Source organism: Crocodylus siamensis, chromosome 4 (genome assembly GCF_052110815.1).
Source record: "Crocodylus siamensis isolate JL-2025a chromosome 4, ASM5211081v1, whole genome shotgun sequence".
NCBI classification, from domain to species: Eukaryota; Metazoa; Chordata; order Crocodylia; family Crocodylidae; genus Crocodylus; species Crocodylus siamensis.
Window position 1 is genome coordinate 39,678,713 of NC_143398.1, and position 24,289 is coordinate 39,703,001.

At 40.3% G+C, this 24,289-nt stretch overlaps 1 protein-coding gene across 2 annotated transcripts in view; it reads left to right on the plus strand.

Annotated features, from left to right (window-relative positions):
• The window catches only part of GRM8 (glutamate metabotropic receptor 8), a 599,685-nt gene that overhangs the window by 248,727 nt on the left and 326,669 nt on the right, over positions 1-24,289 (plus strand). For both annotated transcript variants that reach the window (XM_090042156.1, XM_090042157.1), the window contains exons 4-6: positions 14,143-14,278; positions 14,772-14,926; positions 15,388-15,525. In XM_090042156.1, coding sequence (XP_089898282.1) covers positions 14,143-14,278; positions 14,772-14,926; positions 15,388-15,525 — 429 coding nt within the window. The remainder of the gene's footprint in view (positions 1-14,142; positions 14,279-14,771; positions 14,927-15,387; positions 15,526-24,289) is intronic.

A 24,289-nucleotide genomic window follows, 5' to 3' on the forward strand; every position in this document is an offset into this window, starting at 1 on the left:
GTCTGGGAACAGACCAAGCCCTGGTGCTGCACAGGGCTGTCCAGGCCTTCAACCCCTAGCACAAGGTGAAGCATCCACTACACACAGTGGTTCATGTGACCCTAAGCCAGGATGGTGGCAGCAGAGTGAGGCTGCAGGAAAACCCAGCAGGGACAGACCTTGACTTGGAGAACAAGAGGCAACCCTCTGGGACTGTGGAGTAGTAGTAAGTTACCCTGGAGAGAGGGTCCCCACAGGGGAGGGCCCCCTGCCCACACCCCAAGGGTTGCGAAGGGGCACTACATGGGCCACTCCTGGGTGATAGTAGGGGAGCTTAGGAGTCTTTGGGATCTTCCTCTCCTTTTTTATTTCCATCCCCCCCATCTCCCTTCCTGTAGTGGTACCTTAGGATTGGGCCCCTGCCCTGGCAGGCACCCCAGTATGTCTAAGGACTGCTGATTTATATTTGTGGATTGTGCCTTACAGTTTATGTGAATAATTTGAAGTAATAGTTTGTATATGTATAGAATTATAAGGTTGCCCAATCAATATCCTTTGGTCTAGGGTTGTTCTGTTGTTCATCTGTATTTTAAATGATAACTGGGTGTGTGAGATATATATAATAGGGTTTATTGTTTTGTAACCTTGTGTATATATACATATACATACATATACACACCTTTAATGGTTTTGTTGTGATAATAAATCTGTATATAGTTAAGCAATTGATTGACTGGACCTGACTCTATAGGGGATGGAGATGGCTGCTGGACTGTTGGTGTCCCTCCACAGCACACTGCCCTGCCAATAATTCCCTCAACTGGAGAAGGAAGTACAAACCCATGTACACTCGGGCTATAACACCTTTAAGTGCTAGGGTTGATATTACCAAAAAATTCAGGCCACAGGATATTGAGACCTGCATATTGTAAACTGAAGATCAAATAGACTCATTTTGCCCTTTAAAAACAATATTGGGGTGGAAGGTATAGGAAAGTTTCAGAAAAGAGCTGCAGGAATGATTCAAGGTCCTGAAAACATGACTTGCTGTGAAAAACTAAAGAAGCTCAATCAATGTTGTTTGTCCCAGTAATGGCACAAAGGGACCTGCTTACAGTCCATGGTCTTGTCTGTACTTGTTGCAGATGATCTTGAGTCTGCTGTTAAGAAGTGTGCCCCCTAACTGCTCCCACACTGTATTAGCTGTGCTGAGAAATGAGGTAGTGCTCAGGGCTGTGTTCAGAGCCCTTTCATGCTGTTCTCAAGTCCATGGGAAATAAAAAACTTGAAAGCAGTGGCAGAGGCAGAGCTACCTCCAGTGCAGTTTCATTTCCAGGTTTGGTGTGGGAGGAGATGGGTAGGACTGTTACTTACCAATGGTTTCAAGTGTACCAGGGAAGACGCACTCTATCAGGAAGTATGTGGGAAAGAGGTTTCTGAAAGTACATGGAAGGCTATTTGAACTGGAAGGAAGAGGGAAAACTAGATCTGTAGGTCTGAAATTAAATTTAGCAAAGTAGAAAAAAAGGCTTTTTTAATGTTTAATTAAATTTACTATTGAAACAACTTACATAGGAATAAAGTGGAAGAATAAACTCTATCCTTTGAATTTTTAGATTGTGAAGAATATCTTCCAGAAATTATGAATATGATTCAGAAATGTGATTACTGGGAATTCTTCTGAAGAATTTGGGACCCAGAATCAGAGCCTTGTTTGGAGTGATTTTGATTTGAAACCAATTGAAACCCAGTTGTTTTCATACATTTTTGCTACAAGCAATAGGCTACTGTTAGAACCCAAACTGCAATCTCAACCTTCCCTCAGGAAAATGGAAGGAGATGTTTACAGGCACACAACAAAACAATTGAGATTTAACCTAATTGAAATACAGACATGGGTATTACTTAAGATGTGATAAACTGTGTGCTGAATATAACCTACACCATTGCTAAAATGGCTGGCTAAGAGCACATAAAGAAAAGTGGAACCAGTTATCTTTCTTAGCCAGTATCCTGGCAGTTAGTCATTGGCAAAAGAAATTTTGTTTAAAATTCCAATGCACTGAAGACATCTTGCAATGTTCAATTACTTGTAAGGGCAGCAGTTCACATTTTCAGCTGAAGGAATTAAAAAAGGCGCAAGCTTATATTCTTTGCATTAATTAAGTGATGGGCACAGTGAGAGAGTCCTATCTAAAGCACAGAAACAAGGACATATATGTACTAAGTACTTGGTATTCTGAGCTGTTAGCTGTTATTAGTTGTTACCTCAAGGAAGCGCGAGGCTAATGTAATCAGGGCCAACAGGTTCAGAATGCCAAGAATGATCATTGCTATTATTTTTGTTGAAGAGCATCTGAAAAAGCCAGGTCAGCATGACTTGAAATATACCCCAAAGTATACAAAAGGGAGGTAAGCTGAGGCCTGTATCTGTTTAATAACAGGAGGAAACAGGCATGAGAAAAAATAGGTTACCACTAGCCATTAATAACAAGTGGTGCAGAAAAATTTAACAAATCAACAAAGTCATCTTATGTAACTGATTAAATATTATAAGTAAAAAAAGGGAGGGAAGGAAATGAAATAAAAAAAAAATAAACAGAAGATCCCTGTCGAGCTGAGGGTGAAGAAGAGCTTTATTAAAATAAATAAATAAAAGCTTTGGACAGAATCCAGCCCTTCCCATGCAGGGGCTTCTTTTCTTCCCAGAAAGCACTAAAGTATCTCTAAGAAATGTCTCTAAGCACCCGTCATCTCCACGATCCTAAATCTATATGTTTATCAGGTCTGACTTAGCTTCACCATTCAGCTAGTGTAGTGAAAGCCAACCTTTTTGGCAAGTGTGCCACAAGGTAAGCCCTGGATCCTCCCCAGGTGCCACTCCAATTTCCTTCTCCTGCCTGATCCATTGCTTTGCTCTCACCTACCTGCCCTATTTGCTCCTGTTTTCGCTGACTGATCCATTACTCTGATCTCTCTTGCCTGCTAGATCCATTGCATGCCACTTGTGGCATGCCTGCTGTGACTTGGCAAGTAACAGTGTTGCTAGTGTACTTGTCTCTGCCATGTGAAAGGAATATATTAACTTTTTGTAACCTAATCCCGTATCAGATGGCTGGGACTATGTAAAGAAAACTAGCAATGTTTTACCAGCAGTTGGGTGTATCATACCTTTTCACATGGTATCAGACAATCAGCTAAATCTTTGACAAAAGCATCACCCCTGATCACCAATTATTGATCATTTTTGCATTTGGTACATTTAAGAAACCCCCTTTTTTTTTCTCCATATGACTGACATTATAATGGATTGAACAAAGCCCCTAGGTCTCTGAAAGTTTTGATCCAGACCTGAACATGTACATGGGGAGGGGGCACAGCTTTCTTTGTGGCACACCTGCCAAAAAGGTTTGCTCCTACTGTAGTAGCTGATTGATGAAGCTAGACACACCTACTAAACATGAACATTTAGGGTTATGGAGATGACACAGATGCCTAGAGACATTTCTTGGAGATTTGTGCATACTTTCTCAGACCTCCCTCCCTCTCTCTCTCTCTCTCTCTATTAGTAGTCCTAGAAAAGAGGGAAGGACTATCAGAGAGTGATTACTCAACTTACCAGTTGTTTGAATTTAGGAGAAAAGTATTGGACAGATTTCCAAAAGTAGGTGTTTGATCTTGCACTATTTCATGCCAGTATAAATGAAAGCAGATTCAAGTCAAATATGTTTTGCCAAAATTTTAAAGTTTAGTGGCTTTATGAAAGCCTACACCCTCCAACCTTCCACACCCCTCAGAAAACAAAAACAAATTATCCCTACCCTAGGGGGAATGATAAGAAAATGGCAGAAGGACTAACGGTGGGTATTTCCTTTTTATCTGCAAGTGTTTTTTAAGTTACAAATCTATAGCAGTAGAGAAAACCACTTTTCTTCACAGAGAGGCATTCATATCATCTACAGTGGTGACATAAGGCACATATCAATTGCAGCAAATGAACTGTAAATACCAGTAGTACTGGAAGGCTGCTATAGTTAAACTCTATTGATCACTGAATATTTTTGGTGTAGAAAGGCCACCGTATTGTATGCCTGTAAAGTGGTAAGGCAAACAATTTGTTGTTGTGAGGGAAATTCCATCTCCCATAACCTTGGTTATCTCATATTTGAAAATGTCATTTATTGCAGGTTATACTCCCATGCATAAACATTAGCTGTGGTCTCCCAGGTGCAGGGGTGCATGAAAACCCGCAATGGCTGGGGCATATCTGATGTGGTCTCCCTGCCATGGGGACCCCTGCAGTGTCCCTGTGGCTAGAGCCTTGGGTCAGTTGAGGGGTCTCCCAGCATGGGATCAGGCTGCCCTGCACTGGCAAGAAGGCACAATGGGATCTAGTGTGTGTGATCCCACCATCATGCCTCCAGCCATGTGCATGTGACATTGCATCAGGTGCCTTGTTAAAAAGGAGGAGTACACTTGTTAAAAAAGGTTGAAAACCCTTGGTGTATATGTAACAGCATGGGGTCCTAGGGGTGGCCGTGATCTCCCCTAGCACCCCCTACCATGCCTAGTCAGTGTTAAAGCACCCTCACATCATCTCATCCACCACGTCTTTGATGTCAACTATGTATAAGGGAGGCTGCCTTTTGTCCCCTTGGACATGGTGCTCTGATGTATCTCAGTCCCTGTGCTATTTTGGGTGACTCGGTGCACTCCAGCCTTATGGGCTATGCATAGCTCCAACCACCCCTGTACCATGCCCCAAGCCTCGCAGATGTACCGGACGTTGTTTGGTCGATTTCACTCTGCGCACCCCACCAAAGCTCTCTGACTTGTCTCGCCACTGTGCCACCTGGCACCTGTCAATCGCCCACTTGCTTTGGGGCTACCGCTGCCTTGGGGTTCAGGTGGTTGTAGCCATGCCTGGCCCCAAATCTCCTCCTTAGGGTCTTGAAACCCCTGTAGGGCTCAGGCGGCCTCGGCCTTACCTGGCCTCTGATTCTTCACTCCCCTTTTCAGGGCTGGGGTCAGTGTACCCCCGAATGCTGTGCCCTCTCTGGTGCCGGAGTCCCCACGCTACCGTGGAGCCCCTATGAGGCCTTGTCCAGCCCCTAATAACCTCACCCGGTCCTCCAGTATTGCCACAACAACAAAACAAGCCCCTCGGCTATAATATAAAACTAAACTGCTTGGCTAACCCCCTTTGAGTCACCCTCCGTGGGTGCTCCAACCTTCTTCATACAAGCAACAGTTCGCATTCAGGCCTTTCTCTTTTGCTTAGTCAGGCAGTACTCCTTCTCTTTGGCTGCCAGCTGAAAGAGCACTCTCGGCCTCTAGTCTGTGCTTTATAGTAGTCAGCCCTGCCCCTTCTGGTCAGCTGACTCACCAGGTGTAGGCCCTTAGCTCCTCCTGGTTGCCCCTAGCAACCAGCACCTGAGCCAATACTCCTGCTTTTCAAGTAGCAGGCACCTTAGTGCCCTGCTCCAGTATATAGTAGAAAAAAAAGAATTCTGCTATTTGTACATACGTTCTTTACTGCATAAACAATATTAAAATTCTTATTATCTGTTTCTGTAAAGAATAAATGCATTTTCACTGAAACCTAGTAACTTTCTGCCTCCTAAGTAATCACAACAAAATCTTATATCATCCATCAAAATGCATTATGTTTTAGTGCATTGGACACTGAGTGCCACTTCATGCTTTCAAAGCAAACTATAATAAATTATTAAATGTTTTTCCTTGTATTACCTACATCAAAGAATATTGCTAAGATTGACTGCAGAATCAACAAACTTCATGATATTAGCTGGATCATTTGCTGGGATATTTTGCAAGATTCTGCGGCAATAAATCATGAGGTTTTAAGATATGTCTTCACTCTAGTCAGGTGGTGTAATTCTAGCTGGGTAAGCATACTTGAGTTAACTTTAGTCTAGCTAATGTGCATGCCAGTATCCCTGAAGATTTGGCAGCTTTCAGTGGAGGCTGGTAACCCTTACTACCTACTCTCAGGTCTAGGCTGTCTTTTTTTTAACATTACTATTAATTACAGTACGGACCCGACATTCAATATATCCTGATGACAAAGCACATTTTCTAGTGATTTTCAAGGCCCAAGACTGTGACAAAGCTGTTTATCGTAAGTGTGTATCATAAGTGAATCTTAGGCATAGGACATGTGCCTCTATTTCTTGACAAGGTAAATGAACAAATGAAAATCCTGATAAGTGAAAATCTGGGACCATGATATTCAACTTCTACAGTTTGCCACAGCCACGCATCTCAGTTCTACTCACTCCTTTAAGATATTTTATTTCCCCATTTATCTAGTTAACCTTCAGCTGTAAAAGTTGAATAGTATGGCTCAAGATATGCATTTGTGTTGAACTTTACAGATACTACACTTTTCTTCTACTTTTAACTGGAGCAGAAACTTATTCCTTATTTGCAGTTTGTCCAGAATGCATAATGCTTTGGTATTACTCAGGGAGATAGTCTATGTCCTTAATTAGCAGTTCAGCTTACTCCTTCAGTCCTACCCATGTTAGGAAAGATATATATTAGTGCATGTCTACGTCTCCTTGGTATGCTATGTAGTCATTCAGCATCACTTCCACTGACACCCACCTCGGCTTTCTTGGGTATTTAATTGTTTACAATTAACATGTCATCTTGTGACTTCAGTACCCAGGAGAGGCAAAATGAATATTTATCATTCTAAAAGCTACTGTAAGTGTAACCCTTAGAATGACATAGGCATTGCATTTCATTATAGTTTTGTGCTTATAATCATCACTGTAGAAACACAAATGAAAGTAAAATGTATTGATCTAAGGTACTTATGCTATCTTCAAAATCTACTATGCTCCCAGTCTTTTGCAAACATGGCTTCTTGGTTGATATCCTGTTTCCCACAGCTGTTATGTGTAGTGCCGATGAGCAAGCCAAGTCTGGCACTGAACAGTTTGTTTAAGACATGATTTTTATCAGAACAAAGAAAACAACCAAACAATGTATTGTCTGTGGATCCAGGTCTGACTGTATCCTATTTTTAAAAGCACACAGATTATTAGCTGTTAAGTTAAGAGACAAATGAGATAGTAATTATCACTTATATAGCACTTTTCAAACACTAACTAGCTTTAATACTCACAACAGCCCCCTTGGATAGTTAGATATTATCACTGCTTTACAGATGGAGAACCTGAAAGAGACAATTCCTGGCTGCCTACAGGGATCCCTCCTCTCCTAAAAGAAGCTATTCCCATGGTACCACATTAATCACCCAAGAAATTGTCGGGAGAAAGCCAAGCCATGTACTAGCTGATGGAGATGTAAGGTTCCCATTAATGTCTTTCATAGAATCATAGAAAATAAGGGTTGGAAGGGACCTCAGGAGGTCATCTAGTCCAACCCCCTGCTCAAAGCAGGACCACCCGCAACTAGATCATCCCAGCCAAAGCTTGTCTAGCTGGGTTTTGAAAACCTCCAAAGATGGAGCTTCCACCGTCTCCCTGGGTAACCTGTTCCAGTGTTTTACTACCATCCTAGTGTGAAAATTCTTCTCAATACCAAAAAAAAAAGAGATTTAAGATTACTTGCCCAAACACCTGCTTGAACTGCCAGCTTTTTTGTTCCCAGCTCACGATTCACAGCCTTCAGCGATGGAGGAGGCCTATTTGTTATCCCATTGCATAGTGAGATGCATCCTGTGCCCTTGTGGGGGTTGTACAAGTATCCTACCCAGTAGATGCAGTACAGTTCTTTCAGTTTATCCCTAACTACCTCTGGCTTCAGAGGTAGAGGAATCAGAAGTACCTGATTCTTTGTTCTGTATTTAGCTAGGTCATGCTTCCTCATGACCTTTGTTGTACAAATGGTGTGCATCTCAAGAGGTCAATCAGTGCCCTTTTAGGTAAGGCTATTTTGAGTATAATTTCTGTCGCTCATTTGAAATACAACATTTGTTCTTTTAATCAGAAGATGGTTAGGAAATATTAATCTACTGGATGCTGAGTTTAGCATTTAGAAATGGAATTGTCCAGACACAGTGTACATTGCTTATTTGTTATATATTAATACTATTGATATCTGCCATGCTTGGTACATGGAAGTCAGTGCCTTCTTTTATTGGAGCATCAACAAAATTAAAAGTTGCAATTGGTCCAAAATGTGCTGACATCCTGGAATTCTGTTTAACCAGACTGTTCTTAATAGAAGAAACATAAGTACAATGTGCAAGATAAAAATTGGGACAGCATGAAAGGCTTTTAAATTATAGAATAAATGAAGTAGGTAGAAAGAAGCTCCAGGACCTTCAGAAAATGTCACCAAGGTCTACCCTTCTATTTTTCTTATGAAAACCTAGAGACAGCATGAATCCTTAAGCTTTCAGACATGTTACCTTACTTGCATTTTGTCTTATGTTGAGCTACTTATTGTTCTCAGTCAGGAAAATAACCAGAACATCCCCGCCTCCACCTTCTCTCCCCCCCCCCGAAAATCTGTTTAATTTTAGGGCCATAACTTTCTAATCGTGAACAAAGTTTATGGTAGGCACTTATATTTCAAATGGACCAACTTTTATGGAAACTTTCTGAATTAGGGAAGGGTATTCTAAATGGAGAATACACAAACTTCCTTACAGGCTAGTGTGACAAAATTCTATCCCAATGCAACTGTAGGCACTCAAACACAACAGTGAGATGAGCCATATGAGCAGCACTTCTGTAAATGCTTTTGAGCTAAAGTCCAAATTAAGAGCTATGGGCTCTATTTTTTAGTAACTTCTAGTCATCTGGCCCCAGAATAGAATCCTAAACCTATAAATAGGGGCACAGACAGAAGTGACAAGTTTTGCCCAATCCGGCCACAGAAAGCAGTCTATAACCATAACCAAACACAAGTGCATGGCTACAGACTGCTTCGAAAATAGCCAAGTAGGTAAAAATCTGGAGCTGTACTTCTGTCTTCACCCAAGATGCTTCCTGTCCAGTGTGTGAACTAAATTCTTATTATCCTTATGGCCCCTCTACACATGCAGGTAGGTGCAATGGGATCTAATGTACAATCCAGTCATTTCTCCTCCCATGCCACATGTGCATGGTTAGAAGCATGATTATGGGATCATAAATCGGATCCCATCACCCTGATCCTGGGCTTCCCCTGCATCAGCAAGAAGCATGCTTCCAGCCATGGGGGCTCCCAAGGGGCTTTGTAGCAGGGATACCACAACTAATGCTGTTTCCCAGCCGCAGGGGTGCATGGGGCTCCCCCATGAATGGAAGTCCTGTCAGTTGATGGGGCTCCCAGCTGTGGGGCCATATGCTCCTGTGGCTGGGAACCAGCATCAACTGGGAGCTCCCAGGCTCAGGGGTGAACATGGGCCCCACCAGTTGGAAGATGATGAGACTCTCAGGCACAGGGACCTCTGGCCCCATGTTCAAGTAATGGTGTGATAAGACGCAACTACAAAGTAATTACACATTTTGAGGAATAACTTTGTAGCTTATTCCTCTTTTTCATGTCATTAATTGAATGTGTGTAGCTGGATAACCATCTAAGGCATACTTACCCGGTGAATCACACCATTAGTGTAATGTGTAGATGGGGCCTAAGAATAGACTGCTAGGAAACCTACAGGATGAGTGGGGAGCCACCTAGATCTAGCCAATGGGAAATAAATAATAAGCATAGGGGATTATCTGAAACCCTGCCTCTCTCTGATCTCAGGCAAGAATCTTATACAGATGCCTATATTCATTCTTTAAAAGAAATGAGGTGGGCCCAGTGTTTGCTTGAGACACTGGCATTTCTGGTGCCCATCTTTAGGCAATAACCTAAAACTTTTTCCCAGCAAGTGGGAGATCCACATTCAGTGTCCATCTTTAGCCTGAGGGAATTCAAACCCACAACTCCCAGCTCCTAACATTGCCTTAACTATGAAGCTATAGGCTACTTGGGTAGGACCATCTTCCATACCTCCAGCTGAAGCTGGGAACAGTAGAATGTGGGAGTCCTAGCCCAGAGAAGGAAGTACAGGAGGGATGTGCCTAATGATGGGCTGTTACCTGGACTCAAGTCTCTTCTGCCATTATGCATTTTGTTTAATATAGTCATTAGATAAAAATTAGAAAAAAATCCCAATTGCCCCTAACCACTGTGACTAGGTCACACCACTCTCTGTAGCATTTCTTAGTGGCTACCTATTTTTAGGTACCCAGTTGTCCCCCCCATTCCCCCTCACACACCCCCTGGGTACCTAACCCTCACTGTGGATTCTGTTACATAGCATTATGCCTTTGTGGATGTATCTTTTCAAACTTAACTGAAAACTGATATCCTGATACTTGTTTCAGTCACAGATATGTGTATAACTTATAGATATGAATATACACAAAAGATTTTGTGAGTGAGAAGACAGCTTGTAGAATTCATTATATAACAGCAAGGCTGGAGGGCATTTTGTTTTGTTTTTAGAACATTCTTCAACATAGGGATATTAAAATGTAGAGTACAGTTGCAATCAAAATTACTGATATAATGATAGAATTGTGTTTCTGCTATGCCATTTAGATTCTAATAATTTCAGGTACTAACATTTTTCATTCCTTGATGTCTATGCAATATAGACTATAGATGTCAATCTGTACATAGTATATAGTGTGTACATGTGTATGGTATGTGTGTACTTTTGCAACTATTGGATGTGCCTATCATGTAGAGAGCATGGGTTTTCCTAAAGGACCATTTGCATGAGTAAAAATGGTGGAAAAATTTATGAGGTAACACATTTTTTTTTTAATGTTATTTCTTTTCTTTTTTTTCCAGATTAGTTTTCATTTCTGTGCCTGGCTAACTTTTGGCAGTTAAGAGCCTAATGTTCTTTTTCAAGACTTTTATTATATCAGAAAACTGTTATTCCTAAAATGACAAAAAATTACACTATGTCTGTGAAATACTTCTTTTAGTATTCATTATTAGGTGTACAGCTTCATTAACCTAGCAACAGCTTAGAATGGAGGATTTTTTCCCCTATTTCACTGTACATCAGAATGAGTAAGCATATTTTTAGACTACAGGCTAAACCTTTTTATATGCCTTGTCTTTCACCTCATTGATGGATCATTGAAAATGCCAGATAGATATCAAGATCACCCAATGTTTGTTTTCAATTCTGTTTACAGCCAGAATAGGAACCTCTTGTGAAAAATGTGGTTATTAATAAAGCTGTGAGAAAAATGTGAATACCAGAAAAAGGATAATATTCCAACTGAGCAAATAGAAAGAATATACATTTCTACATTTTTCTTCATAGGTGAATGAGAACTGTTTTCAGCACAAATGTTATTCTTGAAGCAGAATGGTGGGTGTTCTCACTTGTAAAAGTATTTTTGTTTTCATAGCATTGTGAAAAAGGGAAAAGTTCAAGAGAAAACTGTGTGGTAGTTTCCTTTTCCTAAAAGAACAATTTTCATAATAAAACTTGAGTCCACTGATAAAAGATGACATTTTTGTCCTTAGCTAAAGCTCCTGATTTTTCATGAGGTTGACAAAAGTACTAATTCTTTATTATAACAGTAGATAGTGTTATACCTCTTTTACCTGTTAATGATTTCCTTAGGTCTTGATCCTGAATTGGGAAGGTACCAATGTACCATTGAAGTCAATGGGATTCTTTAAAGCCTCCATGATTTGTCCTAAAGTATCCAAATAAAAATGTTGATACTACTTTTGAGCATCCACTTGTTCAAAACTAATTTTCCTCCCAAGGCTTAAAATTCCTCCCTTTTAAAACCAGAACACAAGAATGGCTTAACAGCACTTTTGTCACTTGCCCCTCTTCAAAGCTCAGAGCCTGTATCAACTTCAAAATGAAGTGCTTCAGGAGAAGTAATAGTGCATTAAAAGCCACTAGAGAGATGTGGACACTTCCTTTCAGTTACTTATGTCCCTAGCTCCCACTGGTTTTAGTATCTAGATTTGGATAGGCACAAAATGTTTTGTATATTAGAAGACAGCTTGTAGAATTCATTATAAATGTAGGCTGGCAGGCATTTTGTTTTTCCCTATTAGTATCGAGTACCAACTTTTGTGGATCTTAACATCTCTCCATTGATGCATAATTTATTATTTGTTCTTTAGGTTCCAGTTGGAATGTTTTTTCTGGCAACAAACACTTTTTGATCACAGTTATAATGGCCAGGTTAATGAACATGTTTTCCATAAGAAGATTTTTTTGTTGTTGATTACAGCAGATGAGAGTAAATATCAATGGGAATTAGGTGCCAAATTAAGAGTTAAGCACTTAATTACTTTGACTAGCTGGACACGTGTTCAGGATTCCTCTATGCCATCTAACTTTTTCTAATTGCTGAGAATAGGCACAGGTGAAGTGGGAGTGAGTGAGCAGGGCTTATTTCTCACAGGTATCATAATATTTAGGGTCAGAAGGGACCTAAACAGATCATCAGGTCTGACCCGTGACCTGGGCAGGGATGGGTGCCACTGTCATATCAATCCAGCCAAATATCTGTCCAGCCTCCTCTTGAAGACTCCCAAGGTAGGAGAGAGCACCACCTCACTTGGGAGTCCATTCCAGAGCCTGGCAGCCCTAACTGTAAAGTAATGTCTCCTGATGTCCAGCCTGAACCTTTTCTTTAACAATTTGTGGCCATTATTCCTAGTAACCCCAGGTGGTGCCCTGGGGAACAGAGCCTCCCCCAATTCCCGTGGTCCCCCCTGGTGAGTTGGTAAATGGCCACCAGATCCCCTCTTAGCTTTCTCTCATGGAGGCTGAACAGGTTCAGGCCCTTTAGCCTCTCTTTGTAGGGCCTGACCCTCTGCCCCCTTGACCATGTGGGTGGCCCTCCACTGGACCCTCTCAATGCTAGCTGCATCCTCTTGAAGTACGGTGCCCAGAGAGGAAGGATCACCTCCCTGGACCTGCTTGTGATGCATCTGTAGATGCCTGACAAGGTGCGGTTAGCCTTACTGACCACTTCCTTGCATCGGCGGCTCATGTTCATCCTGGTAGTCCTAGGCTTTGCAGAGAGGTGGTATATAGAGGAATCAGGATCTTTGAAAGTTTTAGTTATATTTCTTAAAGAGAAAGTCATTCAGATAAATAATTTAAAGAAGTAATGACATCTAACACTATACAGGTCAACCATTGTACAGTACGTTAGTACCCATCTGGACTAAATGCTATGAGATGGCCTCTTAATGAAGTTCCTTCTGGGTATGTTCAAAAGGTATATAAATAAGGAGCCTTAAATTCCACCCACACAGAGAATTTCCTGCTTTATTTCACTGGATAACACTGCATTCCTGTAAACTGTCATTGCTTCCTGCAGAAGAGTTAAAATGTAAAAAATCTAATTAGCTCTCTCGTGCTTCTGTCAAAAAAAGACATAAATATCATCTTTGAGTTTGTGTTCACTCACTGATTAGTAATTTAGAATTTTCATTGATGACTCAAGGCATCTTTAATAAGATGCTTAAATAATTAAGACAACTTAATTAAGAATGCTATAATAACAATTTGAAAAGATCAGTCTGTGGTTCCCTTGAGAGGATTACAAATTCACTACCACAGTCCTGTAACCACAATATTTACCGTTAACCATATACTCATTGTCATGCTTAATAAGCAGAGGTATGTCACAGTACCCCGCATTGGGAGAGGGATTCTTAGCAGTAATACAAGATTACTGCCAGCTTGCAGGTAATTTCCAAGGCTAAATACAATCATATGATAACATTTATTATGAAAAGAGCCAGATTTTGTACTAGTGTAAATAATCAAAGTTGATGGATCTGTGCCAGATTAAGCCAGCTGGAGATATGGTCTATTGTGTCCTTTACATTTTAGACATAGAACCAAGTATTTAGGTAGCTTCCATTTGGGTCTAACGTGCAAGTTAAAACCATACGCATCATTATTATTATGGATTTTTAGAGGGTTTTTTTGAAGAGATAGCCATATCCTGTGGATGAGACAGTTATTTGAGGGGTGTTTGGCTGAAATGTTTCCACCTATCAGACTACCATTTTGTTTTCCTTATCTGTTTAGCTATGTGTTTGATTAAGTATAAATAAACAGTTCTGAATTTCATCTCAATTAAATTTTATTTTCTTTTTTATTCTTTTTTTCCCCAGGAGGTGTTTGTATTGCTCAGTCTTTAAAAATTCCCCGTGAACCAAAACCAGGAGAGTTTGACAAGATCATCAAACGCTTGTTGGAAACTCCTAACGCTCGAGCTGTAATCATGTTTGCAAATGAGGATGATATTAAGTATGTCTTTCCTAATTTAAGTTGAAAAGTTGCTCTTTATAGAAATATATTCACCAAAATGTGACTTTCTCAAAGATTTCAAACTGCATTCCAATATCAATATTCTTGGGAACTGGTCTATAGGACATTCAGTTGCAATTATACATCATGCTATGCCTCTGATCCTCAGAGACCTAACAGTTTTTTAGTTTCTAGGAATGAAGATCCTCCAGATTGTAACTTGGGAATTGAAAGAAATGAAACAAACAAGAATGATAGACACAATTATATAGCTAGGGGAAAAGATGAGGCAAATTAACATGTATGGTACAGTAGTTTGAGATCTGAACACTGTCCCTGTCGAGAGATATACTTTAGACTGTCAGAATGATTGTCTAATTGGTTAAAGTGAGACTATGTATTGCCAGAATTAATGCTGAAGGGGGGTCTAATCAGTATTATTTCTTGATAAGTGCATTCTGTCTAACTAGTCATTTTGTTTGTTTATTCTCAGGAGAATATTAGAGGCAGCCAAAAAAGCTAATCAAACAGGACATTTTCTTTGGATTGGCTCAGATAGTTGGGGGTCAAAAATTTCACCTGTTTATCAACAGGAAGAGATTGCAGAAGGAGCAGTCACCATTCTGCCCAAAAGAGCTTCTATAGATGGTAAGAGCAATAATGACACAGTAGTGACACAAAAGACATGCAGTAAATTTTTTGAGTCAATTTGAACCAGATCTGCAAGGCCATTTGGATACCTGGCAGAACCATCTCTTTCTAGTGTATTTCAATGGATTAATGATGAATTAGTTAGTATATAGTAACCACTTGCATTGATTTTGTTCACTTCTAGTAATCTGCAGCAGCATTATGAATTGGTACCAGCAATAATTGCTATAACAGAATATTTTTCCAGGACAAATATTTCTATGAGTTATAAATGTATGTAACAGTTTTAATTCCCTAAGTACTATTTCTAATTTTAAATACAATTTCATTCAGGTAGTTAATACCTTTATATATTGCAAGTATGCATTTCAGTCTTGTTTATGCAAAATTCTTCACACACATTTTGAGATGTATTATTTATCTTATACCATATTTTGTGCTGCTTTTATTAAATGTAGGATTTGATCGATATTTTCGGAGCCGTACCCTTGCTAATAACAGAAGAAACGTATGGTTTGCAGAATTTTGGGAAGAGAATTTTGGATGCAAATTAGGATCACATGGAAAAAGAAACAGTAATATCAAGAAATGCACAGGTAAACTGCTAGAATAAAATATATACTTATTTTTTGGTATAATTCATTAGAAGACAATATTATAGGAATTGGCTTTTGTTGGTAACTTGATAAGCTGCTTATGACAGATATTCACATACAAACCCTTACTATTCAAGGCACTGATTATGCTATCATAAGTTGGTATTCCTACTGTTTGTTAGCTTTTAAAATTAGTATTTCTTTTGTTAGTTGGTTACAAACTCTTTTTATCAGGTATAGCTTTAGTTACATGTTGGTTTATTGCGTTAGATCCTATTTCTAGGAAGTTGGCCCACTGGACTAGCCCAGGGGAAGACAAACAAGCCTGAGTAAGTGTAGTTCAGTGAGATGGGACCCCAAAAGGAAGGGCTCTAGCCTGGGCCCCTGTATCCTGGGGCAGTGCTGTTTATTGACCTTATCCAGTAAATATTAAATGAAAGTTTTATTAGCCAGCTTCACATAGAAGGCTAGAGAGCACTCTGGGCACTGCCAGCCTTGAACTTGGTGGTTTCTGGGAAGCAGGAAACACAGGTCTAAACCTTTGTGAGCTCAGGAGGAGCTAGAACCTGGGTGTTCTATTCCCTGGCCAAGTGTCCTAACCTTTAGGCTACTGGGCTGAAAGGAAGGATGATATTCTTCTTCCTTTCCCCATTTTACTTCAAGTAGCTACACTCGCAGGGAGATCCCATTTTGCCACATATGGAAATGGAATCCCAAACTGTGTCGGTGCCAAAAACTGCAGTTACATGATTACATAAATGTTACTTAGGCGCAGGAAGGGAAAATAAGATTTAGCCCATAGGGAACATCTAGTTTGTAGGGTTTATTGTGAACTAGTTTTAAAAAAAGCTAGCTCAAGTACCACAAGAAGTCTAGCCATGGTACTACAGAGTTCAATATGGGCTAATTTACCCTGATGAGAAGCAAGGTCAGCTGACCTTGCTGTCACAAAGAAACAACTATTAGTTCCTACATTAGCGGGGGTACCTCTGTACAACACTTCAGATTGTCAGACGGCCACACAGCCATACACTCAGTTTGTTGTGCTTCAGAAAGCACCAAATCCTTTAACACTAAGAGACTCCCAAGTTTTGAAGACACAACTTGGGTTAACAGAGACTACTACATCTACTAATAAAATGTGATTTTTATCAAAGTTGAAAAGAAGAATTTGGAGGGTATCCACATATTGATATGCTTCAGATTTGGTTTAAGCTTTCAGGTTGAAGTTTGCAGAGGATTTACCTAACTTCTGTTTCATTCCAGATATACATGTCTACATATATTCTTGATTAAAATGTGGACACAATTTAGGGGTTTTTTTTTTCTTTTGATTGACAGCAAATAAAATTGCTGTTTATGCTAAATGCCATATTAATATGGGTCAAATCCTGAAATTCCTAAGTTTAAAGACGTTGTAAAACAAAACAAAAAATCAAATTTCTCATCATTTGGCTTTGTGGAAAGAAAATAAACTTTCTATTGTCTATATTATAGCATTGATATTTTCTCTGAATGCTGAACAGAAGCATTTAATAAATCTGTTGCATGGCTGAAATAATGAGAGACCATTCACTAAGCTTATTGCATTTTCTCTGGTAGAAACGCTGAGTGTACAAGTGTTCAAGCAGTTTCTACTGAACCAAAGATGATGGGTCCAGTAGAAACTTTTGTCTCCACCAACAAGGTGGAAGTCAGTTTCAGTACAGTTTCTACCAGAGGAATGAACGCTTCCATACTTACCTTACCAATAGAAGCTCCACTGCTGCCTTTTAGCAGCATGCATTGTTTTGTTGTTTCTCCTCTCCAGAGAGACAGTCTGTGATTTGGCTGTTTCCACTGCTCCAGCTGAGTCATAGACCAAACCCCTTCTCCTGTCAGCTTTGGGGCTGGGAAATCCCAGGCTCTCTCCACAGCCCTGGGCTGTAAACCTGACAACCCACTGATGAGCCCCTGGGCTTTAAGTGTTGCCTCTGTCACCCAGCTGGGCAGAGAGTGCAGTATTTAAAACCTGGAAGGCCAGGAACCAGGGTGGGAAGTACTACTTACTAGGTGTGTACGAAATGGGTAGTATTTGATTTGGAGTTGGATTCGGCCTGATTTGGGGGACAGTGATTCAATTTGATGATTTTGATCACTGACTGAATTCGATTCAGTCAAATCTGAAGATTAAATTCTGATTTGGAGAATCAGCGATTTTGGCCATAGAAACAGCTTTATGTTTTTTCTACATATCTTGAGGTATCAGGCGTGGCTCATGAATGCTGAGATTCTGGGGCAGATGGAGTGTGTGGGTGGGGTCCCCTGCATGCTTGCTGGTGGACCTGGAAATGGACCAGAAGTACTTCAGGTCCACTTTCAGGTCCACTGCTGAGTGTGCGGGGTAACCTCCTTCTCCTCCCAGTTTGGTGATCAGCTGTGGGGGGACCCCAGGTACCCCCCCCAAACCCAGGAGGCACCAGTTGCCAGGGCAAGGGATGGTCCCCCACGTGGAAGTACTTGTGGTCCACTTCCAGGTCCACTGCCAAGCACATCTTAGCCACACCTGGCACGTTGAGGTATGTAGAAAAAACACATCGAGGTATGTAGGTATGGCTAAGATGGTGGGATGGATGGAGTGTCCACTCAGTCCCCTTGGGGGCTTTATCCCCCCTTTATTCCCTCTTCAGCTACCTCTGCCCCCTTGGGGGCTTTATCCCCTCTTCAGCTACCTCTGCCTGCTCAGTATAGGGGTTCAAAACAGTAGGCACTCCAGGTACCCTGCTGTGCACCCCTACAGTTACAACCTGGTTCTCTGGTCAAACTTAAACACAAACATCAATACACTGGTCTCTAAAGTAATCTTATACCCAACATTAGGTCTCTACACGTTGCATTCCCTTCTCCAGGCTTCCAGCAGGCAGTAACTTCTTTCCTTTAGGGGATAAGGACCTGACTACTTTCTCTGTCTCAGGGCTGAGTTTTCCAGTCATGTGATACCCCTCTCCCCCTTAGCTTTCTTGCTGAGCCCAGGTGGTCCCCTTTAGCTCAATCAACTGCCTGCTCCTCTCTGTGGCACCTGGCATGGCTGAGCTGCTTACTCAATAGCTAGCCTAAGCTCAGTTTCACACCCTCCCCATCAGAATGCAGTTCTAACCTGCCACTGTTGCCTCTTGCTTGGCTACCTGTGACACTGTCCCTTCAAATTTGAGTCAGAAAAACAGATATTCCCCTCTTCCTATTTTTATCACATTGCATCTGGCCACTGTAGGATGTAGATGTATATGCCAATGTAACCAGCCCAATTTCTGTGTCATGGTAATATCCAATGTTAAAAAAGAAGGGAAATCAAGGACTGAAGTTATAGCTAGGTATGCTTTACCATAATCTGTTCAATAATGTTCCTCAAGAAAGAAGTTTATAGGCTAAGAAGGTCTGTATAAGTTTTCTCAGGTTCAAGAGAAGGTATTATTTTTAGCTCTTCAGGTGGAGGCTACAGGCATCTAATTAAGAGGAGAGGACTTTTCCTTCTTAGCTAAACAATGTTTAGGAAGGCAACAATGTATCAAGGAACTTCTGTCAGGTATCCAGGTTGTAGCTGTATTGGTCTAGAGGAAAAGGCAATCAGGACTGGTAGTAGAGATGATTATCGTTTATTAGACCAACAAGATTTTTGCAAAAACAAATCTTTAATTGCAAGCTTTTGGCCATAAAGACCCTTCATCAGGCATTGGGGAAAAGATTGTAGCAGTTCTCTTGGGTAGAAATGAAAGTTCATAGTTCATAGGATTTCACAGAGAAGTCAATCAAAGGAAAACTCCTCTGGGCAGTCAGTTCATAGCTGGTATGAAGCCTCTCACCTCCTGTGAGGATCTGTGATGGTGGAAATTATCAAGGAACTTGGAAACCATTTTTCCATCTTATGTAGCCTCCACATTGGAGGGACAAGTTTTTCATTTATTATCCAAGAAGGAATTTTTAAGACTGAAAGGCTCTTCATCACACATCATTCAGGAGAAAAATTCCATCTACTGCTTAAGAAAGAACTGGCAGAGGCAATAGGCCTTTTGCCTACTTTTGATTTTCATATGTTGAAGATTGTCCAGCTGAAGAGCTTAGAAGGCTGCAATCTGGTAAGGAAAATCCAATACAGCTCGATAGATAGAGCTACTGTAAAGCACTGAATTGTAAGGTCTCTCACTTTATCAATTTTCAAAAGACAAGATCTCTTGCATTATCAGGTCCAAAAGATAAATAAAAAGACCCAATAATTTAAAATATGAAATGTTAAAATATTAAAAATACCCCAAACAATTCTCCTAATTCTAATGCTGTTGCAGTGATAATATTATACTCATGGGGGAAGATCCAAAGCATAGTAACAGAGAATGAGGTTTAAGGGCTAGAGAACAGGGATTAAAGAGAGACAGAGTCAACCTAAGTGTACATTTAAGTTTGCTTAGTTCAATTCAGCTCAGTTGATTAAGGTTTGACCTGTTCTAGAGATGTAGGAGGTTTGGCAAGATTTTTACTGTAACTAGAATTATTAGAGAATCCTTACTACATATAACTAGACATTTAATGTAGGCTAATGCAAAGGCAGTGTAATATGTAAAATTTAGAGAGACAAAATCAGACCTGATGTATGAAGATGCAGTTCCATTGAGATCAGGTCTGAATTTGCCCCAAAGTATCCCTTTCAGGCATATATTTAACATAGTGCTTTAAATCTTCTGAACAGTAAAATCCAGTCTTCCAATACAATCTCAACAAAAATGTTAATTAAAAGTGTTCTTTCATGCATATCTCTTTGCAGTTTGAGAAGAAGTCTCTTTCTGTTTCTGTGTGGTTAGCATTTTGTTTAACTACTCTGCAAACCCAATCAGCCTTTAAATGCCTATAATGACTGACTGCACTGCTAAAAATAGAGATGGGAGAAGAGATTCCAAAAGCATATAGAGACCTGTGCAAATTATGCAAATTTGAATTTGTTTTATCAGCTTGATTTTTTCACTGGAAAACTCCCAGTATAGTATGACAGATGGTACCTATTTGGGAACTTTGCAAATGCATTAATTCATCTAAAATAAACTTATTTTTGTATAGCGTTGCAAACTGAAAAAATTAATGGAAAAAACCTTTTTTCATTAGCTTGTTAAACAGTGATGGGAGAAATTGTAGAACAGAAGAGAGAGCTTGCTTATGGAATATGAGCCTTTGAAACACCCAGCAAATGTCTGCATAACTTGCATAATAGATCAATTTCTTATAATCTATACTCTTAAGTATACTTCACAATGAATTGAAAACCACTCAGTGTGTGAAAAAGCAGTGTATTGTTTCTCAATTAAGACCAAAAGAAGTGTAGCTTATGATGGTCTATTGTTTGGTATGCCGTGGCCCAAGAGGCATTGTGGCTCAAGATGAACTTAGTGTGAGATCCACAAGGGGATTTAGGCATGACTATGCTAAAAAATCCCATGCCTAGAGTTTAGGCAGCCACTTTCAGAAGTGCAATTAAGAAACCTAGAATGAATGCCTTAGGATATGCCTGTGCAGGGGTAGTCGCTTGTTTTGGCTGGATAGTTCTGAGCATGCCCCAGTACTACTTTCTGTTTTTGTCTGTTCTTGAATCTTGCCTTTTGCCTTCCATTTATGTTCTATTAGATACAAAAGGATAATGGGAGCTGCCTCTACTGTATGTTTTGAACTGCTACTACTTTTGTTTTGACATTATCTCAGAATTTTAAAAATGTGTTACACTAAAGCATCTAGGCTAGGTACAGACATTCAAAAAACCCAGGGTGGAATCTAAGTTACATGGTTTTCTGTAGGCGATGCAGTTTAGGTTAGAAGTGAACAAAACACACATTTGCTCTTTCTTGGGGAGAGGGGCAACAAATCTTAGATCAGGTTCTGCCATTTTTAAATCAGTCTCTGTGTGCTAAACTTCTGTTCTGTTACGGGTATAGATCAGTTTCTGATCACTTATACTGGTAAAAGTGTAATGTCTGTACCTGGCCCTAGTGCAGAAGTCACATGCTGTCTAATGAAAAATTAAATCAACTGTGTCATGTGTGTAACAGGGAAGCCTGTCCTCTAAGAGGGGGTAGCCAGCTCCTCTGAGTAGCTGCAGCTATGGGAAGGCTGTTAATCAAGGAGGGCTAACTGGGACCTTAAAGCCCCAAAGAGAAGAGCAGGGTGGAGGGGCAGCAAACTGTGAGGGATCAATTGTGAGCCTGAGGAAGGTGGTGGGATGAACCACTGTCTGCATGGTTTGTTGAACTAGACTGCTGTGTGGCTGGAGCCATAGGGGAACCCTTCCAGTGTCTGGGAAAAGATGACAAGACTTTGTTTGCTTGTTTTGTTTGTTTAAAGACTCTGTTTTTATGGGTAAAAACAGGCTGTGTTAAAAAATACTTGCTGAGGTTCTCCTAAGGGATCAAGAGCCTGCCTGGAGAAGCCCACAAGCAAGGCAATCTGCTTACTGTGCTATTAAGTAATACACGAGGTTGGAGAGCATTTAACTTTGCCTTTTAGATGGCAGATCATGTCCCAAGTGGTACCGACAGTACTTCTGATAATCAAATAGAATCTAATCTGTTTACCAAGTCATCTTTTAGGTAATAAATTCACCCTGTTTTCAGAGTGTATCTAGCTTCCAATTTCAGAAGTCAACTCCAAATGAAAAGTTGCTGTCCTGCTATAGTGGCTGACCTTTAAGAATGTGTCATCCTGTCATAATAAGCAGAATTGAAAAATAGATTTTCCTGTTCTGCTTGTGAGATCAGAATATGTGTTTGTTTAGGTCAAATTGCCTTGATGATAGGGAACTGAGAAGCACAGCTTTTTGTCATCTAACTTCTAAAAGAGTCAAAATGGAGCCAGTAGGTTGAAGTATATTGTATTCAATCAAAACATGAATATGCAAAAGCAAATGTGTATTTGACACCAGGCACAAACAGTAGACCAGTCCCTAAGAAGTGGTAATGTAAGGCTAAATTCCCTAGCCAGTAGGTCTAGGACCCAATGTTCTCTCTTACTGAGCAAGTCCTGTAAGCACAAGGGTGTTGGGTGAGATGTAGGCAGTCACCATGTCCCACTTGAGTTGAAGTGACTAGGGCGGCTGTGATTTGTACTGATATCACTGTTGTAACTGGGTTGGGAACCTGCCCTCTGAGCACTATGGATTTGGAAATGCTGGTGGTAACTTATATGCAGCTCTAATTTAGGGCTAAGTCCTGGAATTCAGACGTGTGTAATGTTTTTTTCTCAGCTAACTGTAGGTGCCTTTCTCCTCAGCATATGAACACTCTAGATTTCCCAGCCTTCCTGTATTGTCTCCATAGGAATCTGAAAAGATGCCAGTTTTTTATCTTGCATTCTTCCATGTGAAGGCATCTTCAAAGATGATTTAGACCTGGTCCTTGTCCTCTTTTTAATATGTATTCATATGAAGAAACTAGACTTGTATTCATATACAAACCACATTATTTCTAACAGTTGCTTATTCTAACATGAAAAGTGTTGTTGTAGACAACTTCGTTTTATACAATTTGTATTTTACAAGGAATTCAAGCCTTGGTCTCTGTCACTTTTTAGACTGGTATTTTTTTCCGCATTAGAAGTTATGATAGTCTACATGAGCTTTAGGATATAGCTTATCTTTCTGATTTAAACTGTAGGGTTCTCAAAATACCTTCCATACTCATGCCTTGATCCTCAAAGTTGGTGATAAATTGCTCTTTCTTCCCTAGCACTTGTTCAGTGAGAGCGGGGAAAGTGACAGTGCCCAACCTAGTCCATACCTCTGTGGATCTCTTTGGGGTTGGTAGAAGATAATGATTTCAGTTACTTCTGCCCATGCCTGGACTCAACATACATGTAGTTCCCCTTCCACTACAGTATATAATACATCCCTGTTTCCTATCTCTTCTCCATTTAGTGTCTCCTAAACACTTATCATGTCTCACCAAAGCGTCTCTTTTCTAAACTGAATAGGCCTAGCTTCTTTAGTCTCTCTTCTTATGGAACCTCCTCCATACCACTAAAAATCTTTGTTGACCTTCACTGTGCCTGTCTTAGTTCTTCTACATCTTTTTTGATGTGTGGGGACCAGAATTAGGCACAGTATTCAAGGTTTGGGCACACAATGCATTTAGAAAGGGGCATAATGATATTTTCCATTTTGTAATATTCTGATTGCCTTTTTAATGGCTGCTGAGAACTGATCTAATTTTTAGTGAACTGTCCACAATGACCATCATGGCTCCTATACATGTACAGGGAGGCTGCTCCGGCATGGTATAATTACAGCGCGTTGGATCAGATTCAGTTAATTGAGTCTGCTGGAGTGTGATGATTACCGCACTCTGGCAGACTCCAGTATCATGTGTATCAGTGCTGAAAAATGGCAGTGGGGCACTTTAATCTAAAACTTGTCCAGTTTTTCAGCACATGTGATGCATGCTCTGGGTGCTTTTAATTAGTGTTTTTAGTTGAAGTGCCCACCTTCCAGGGCACATTTATAAATGTCCCTACATCTCTTTCCTGTTTGGTAACAGCTAATGTAGAGCCCATCATAGTGTAAGTACAGTTTGGGTACACATTAGTGTACATTATATGGTGCAGTGTAATGTAGCACTTTAGGTTATGGTATATACATAAAATATCAAGTTTATTATGTATTCATTATATACAACTATTCCTGACTAGTTTTTCCCTTAGACTAATGATTACATATAGTAAAAGGCAGTTTGAGATTTTCAAAATGGCTATTATTTAC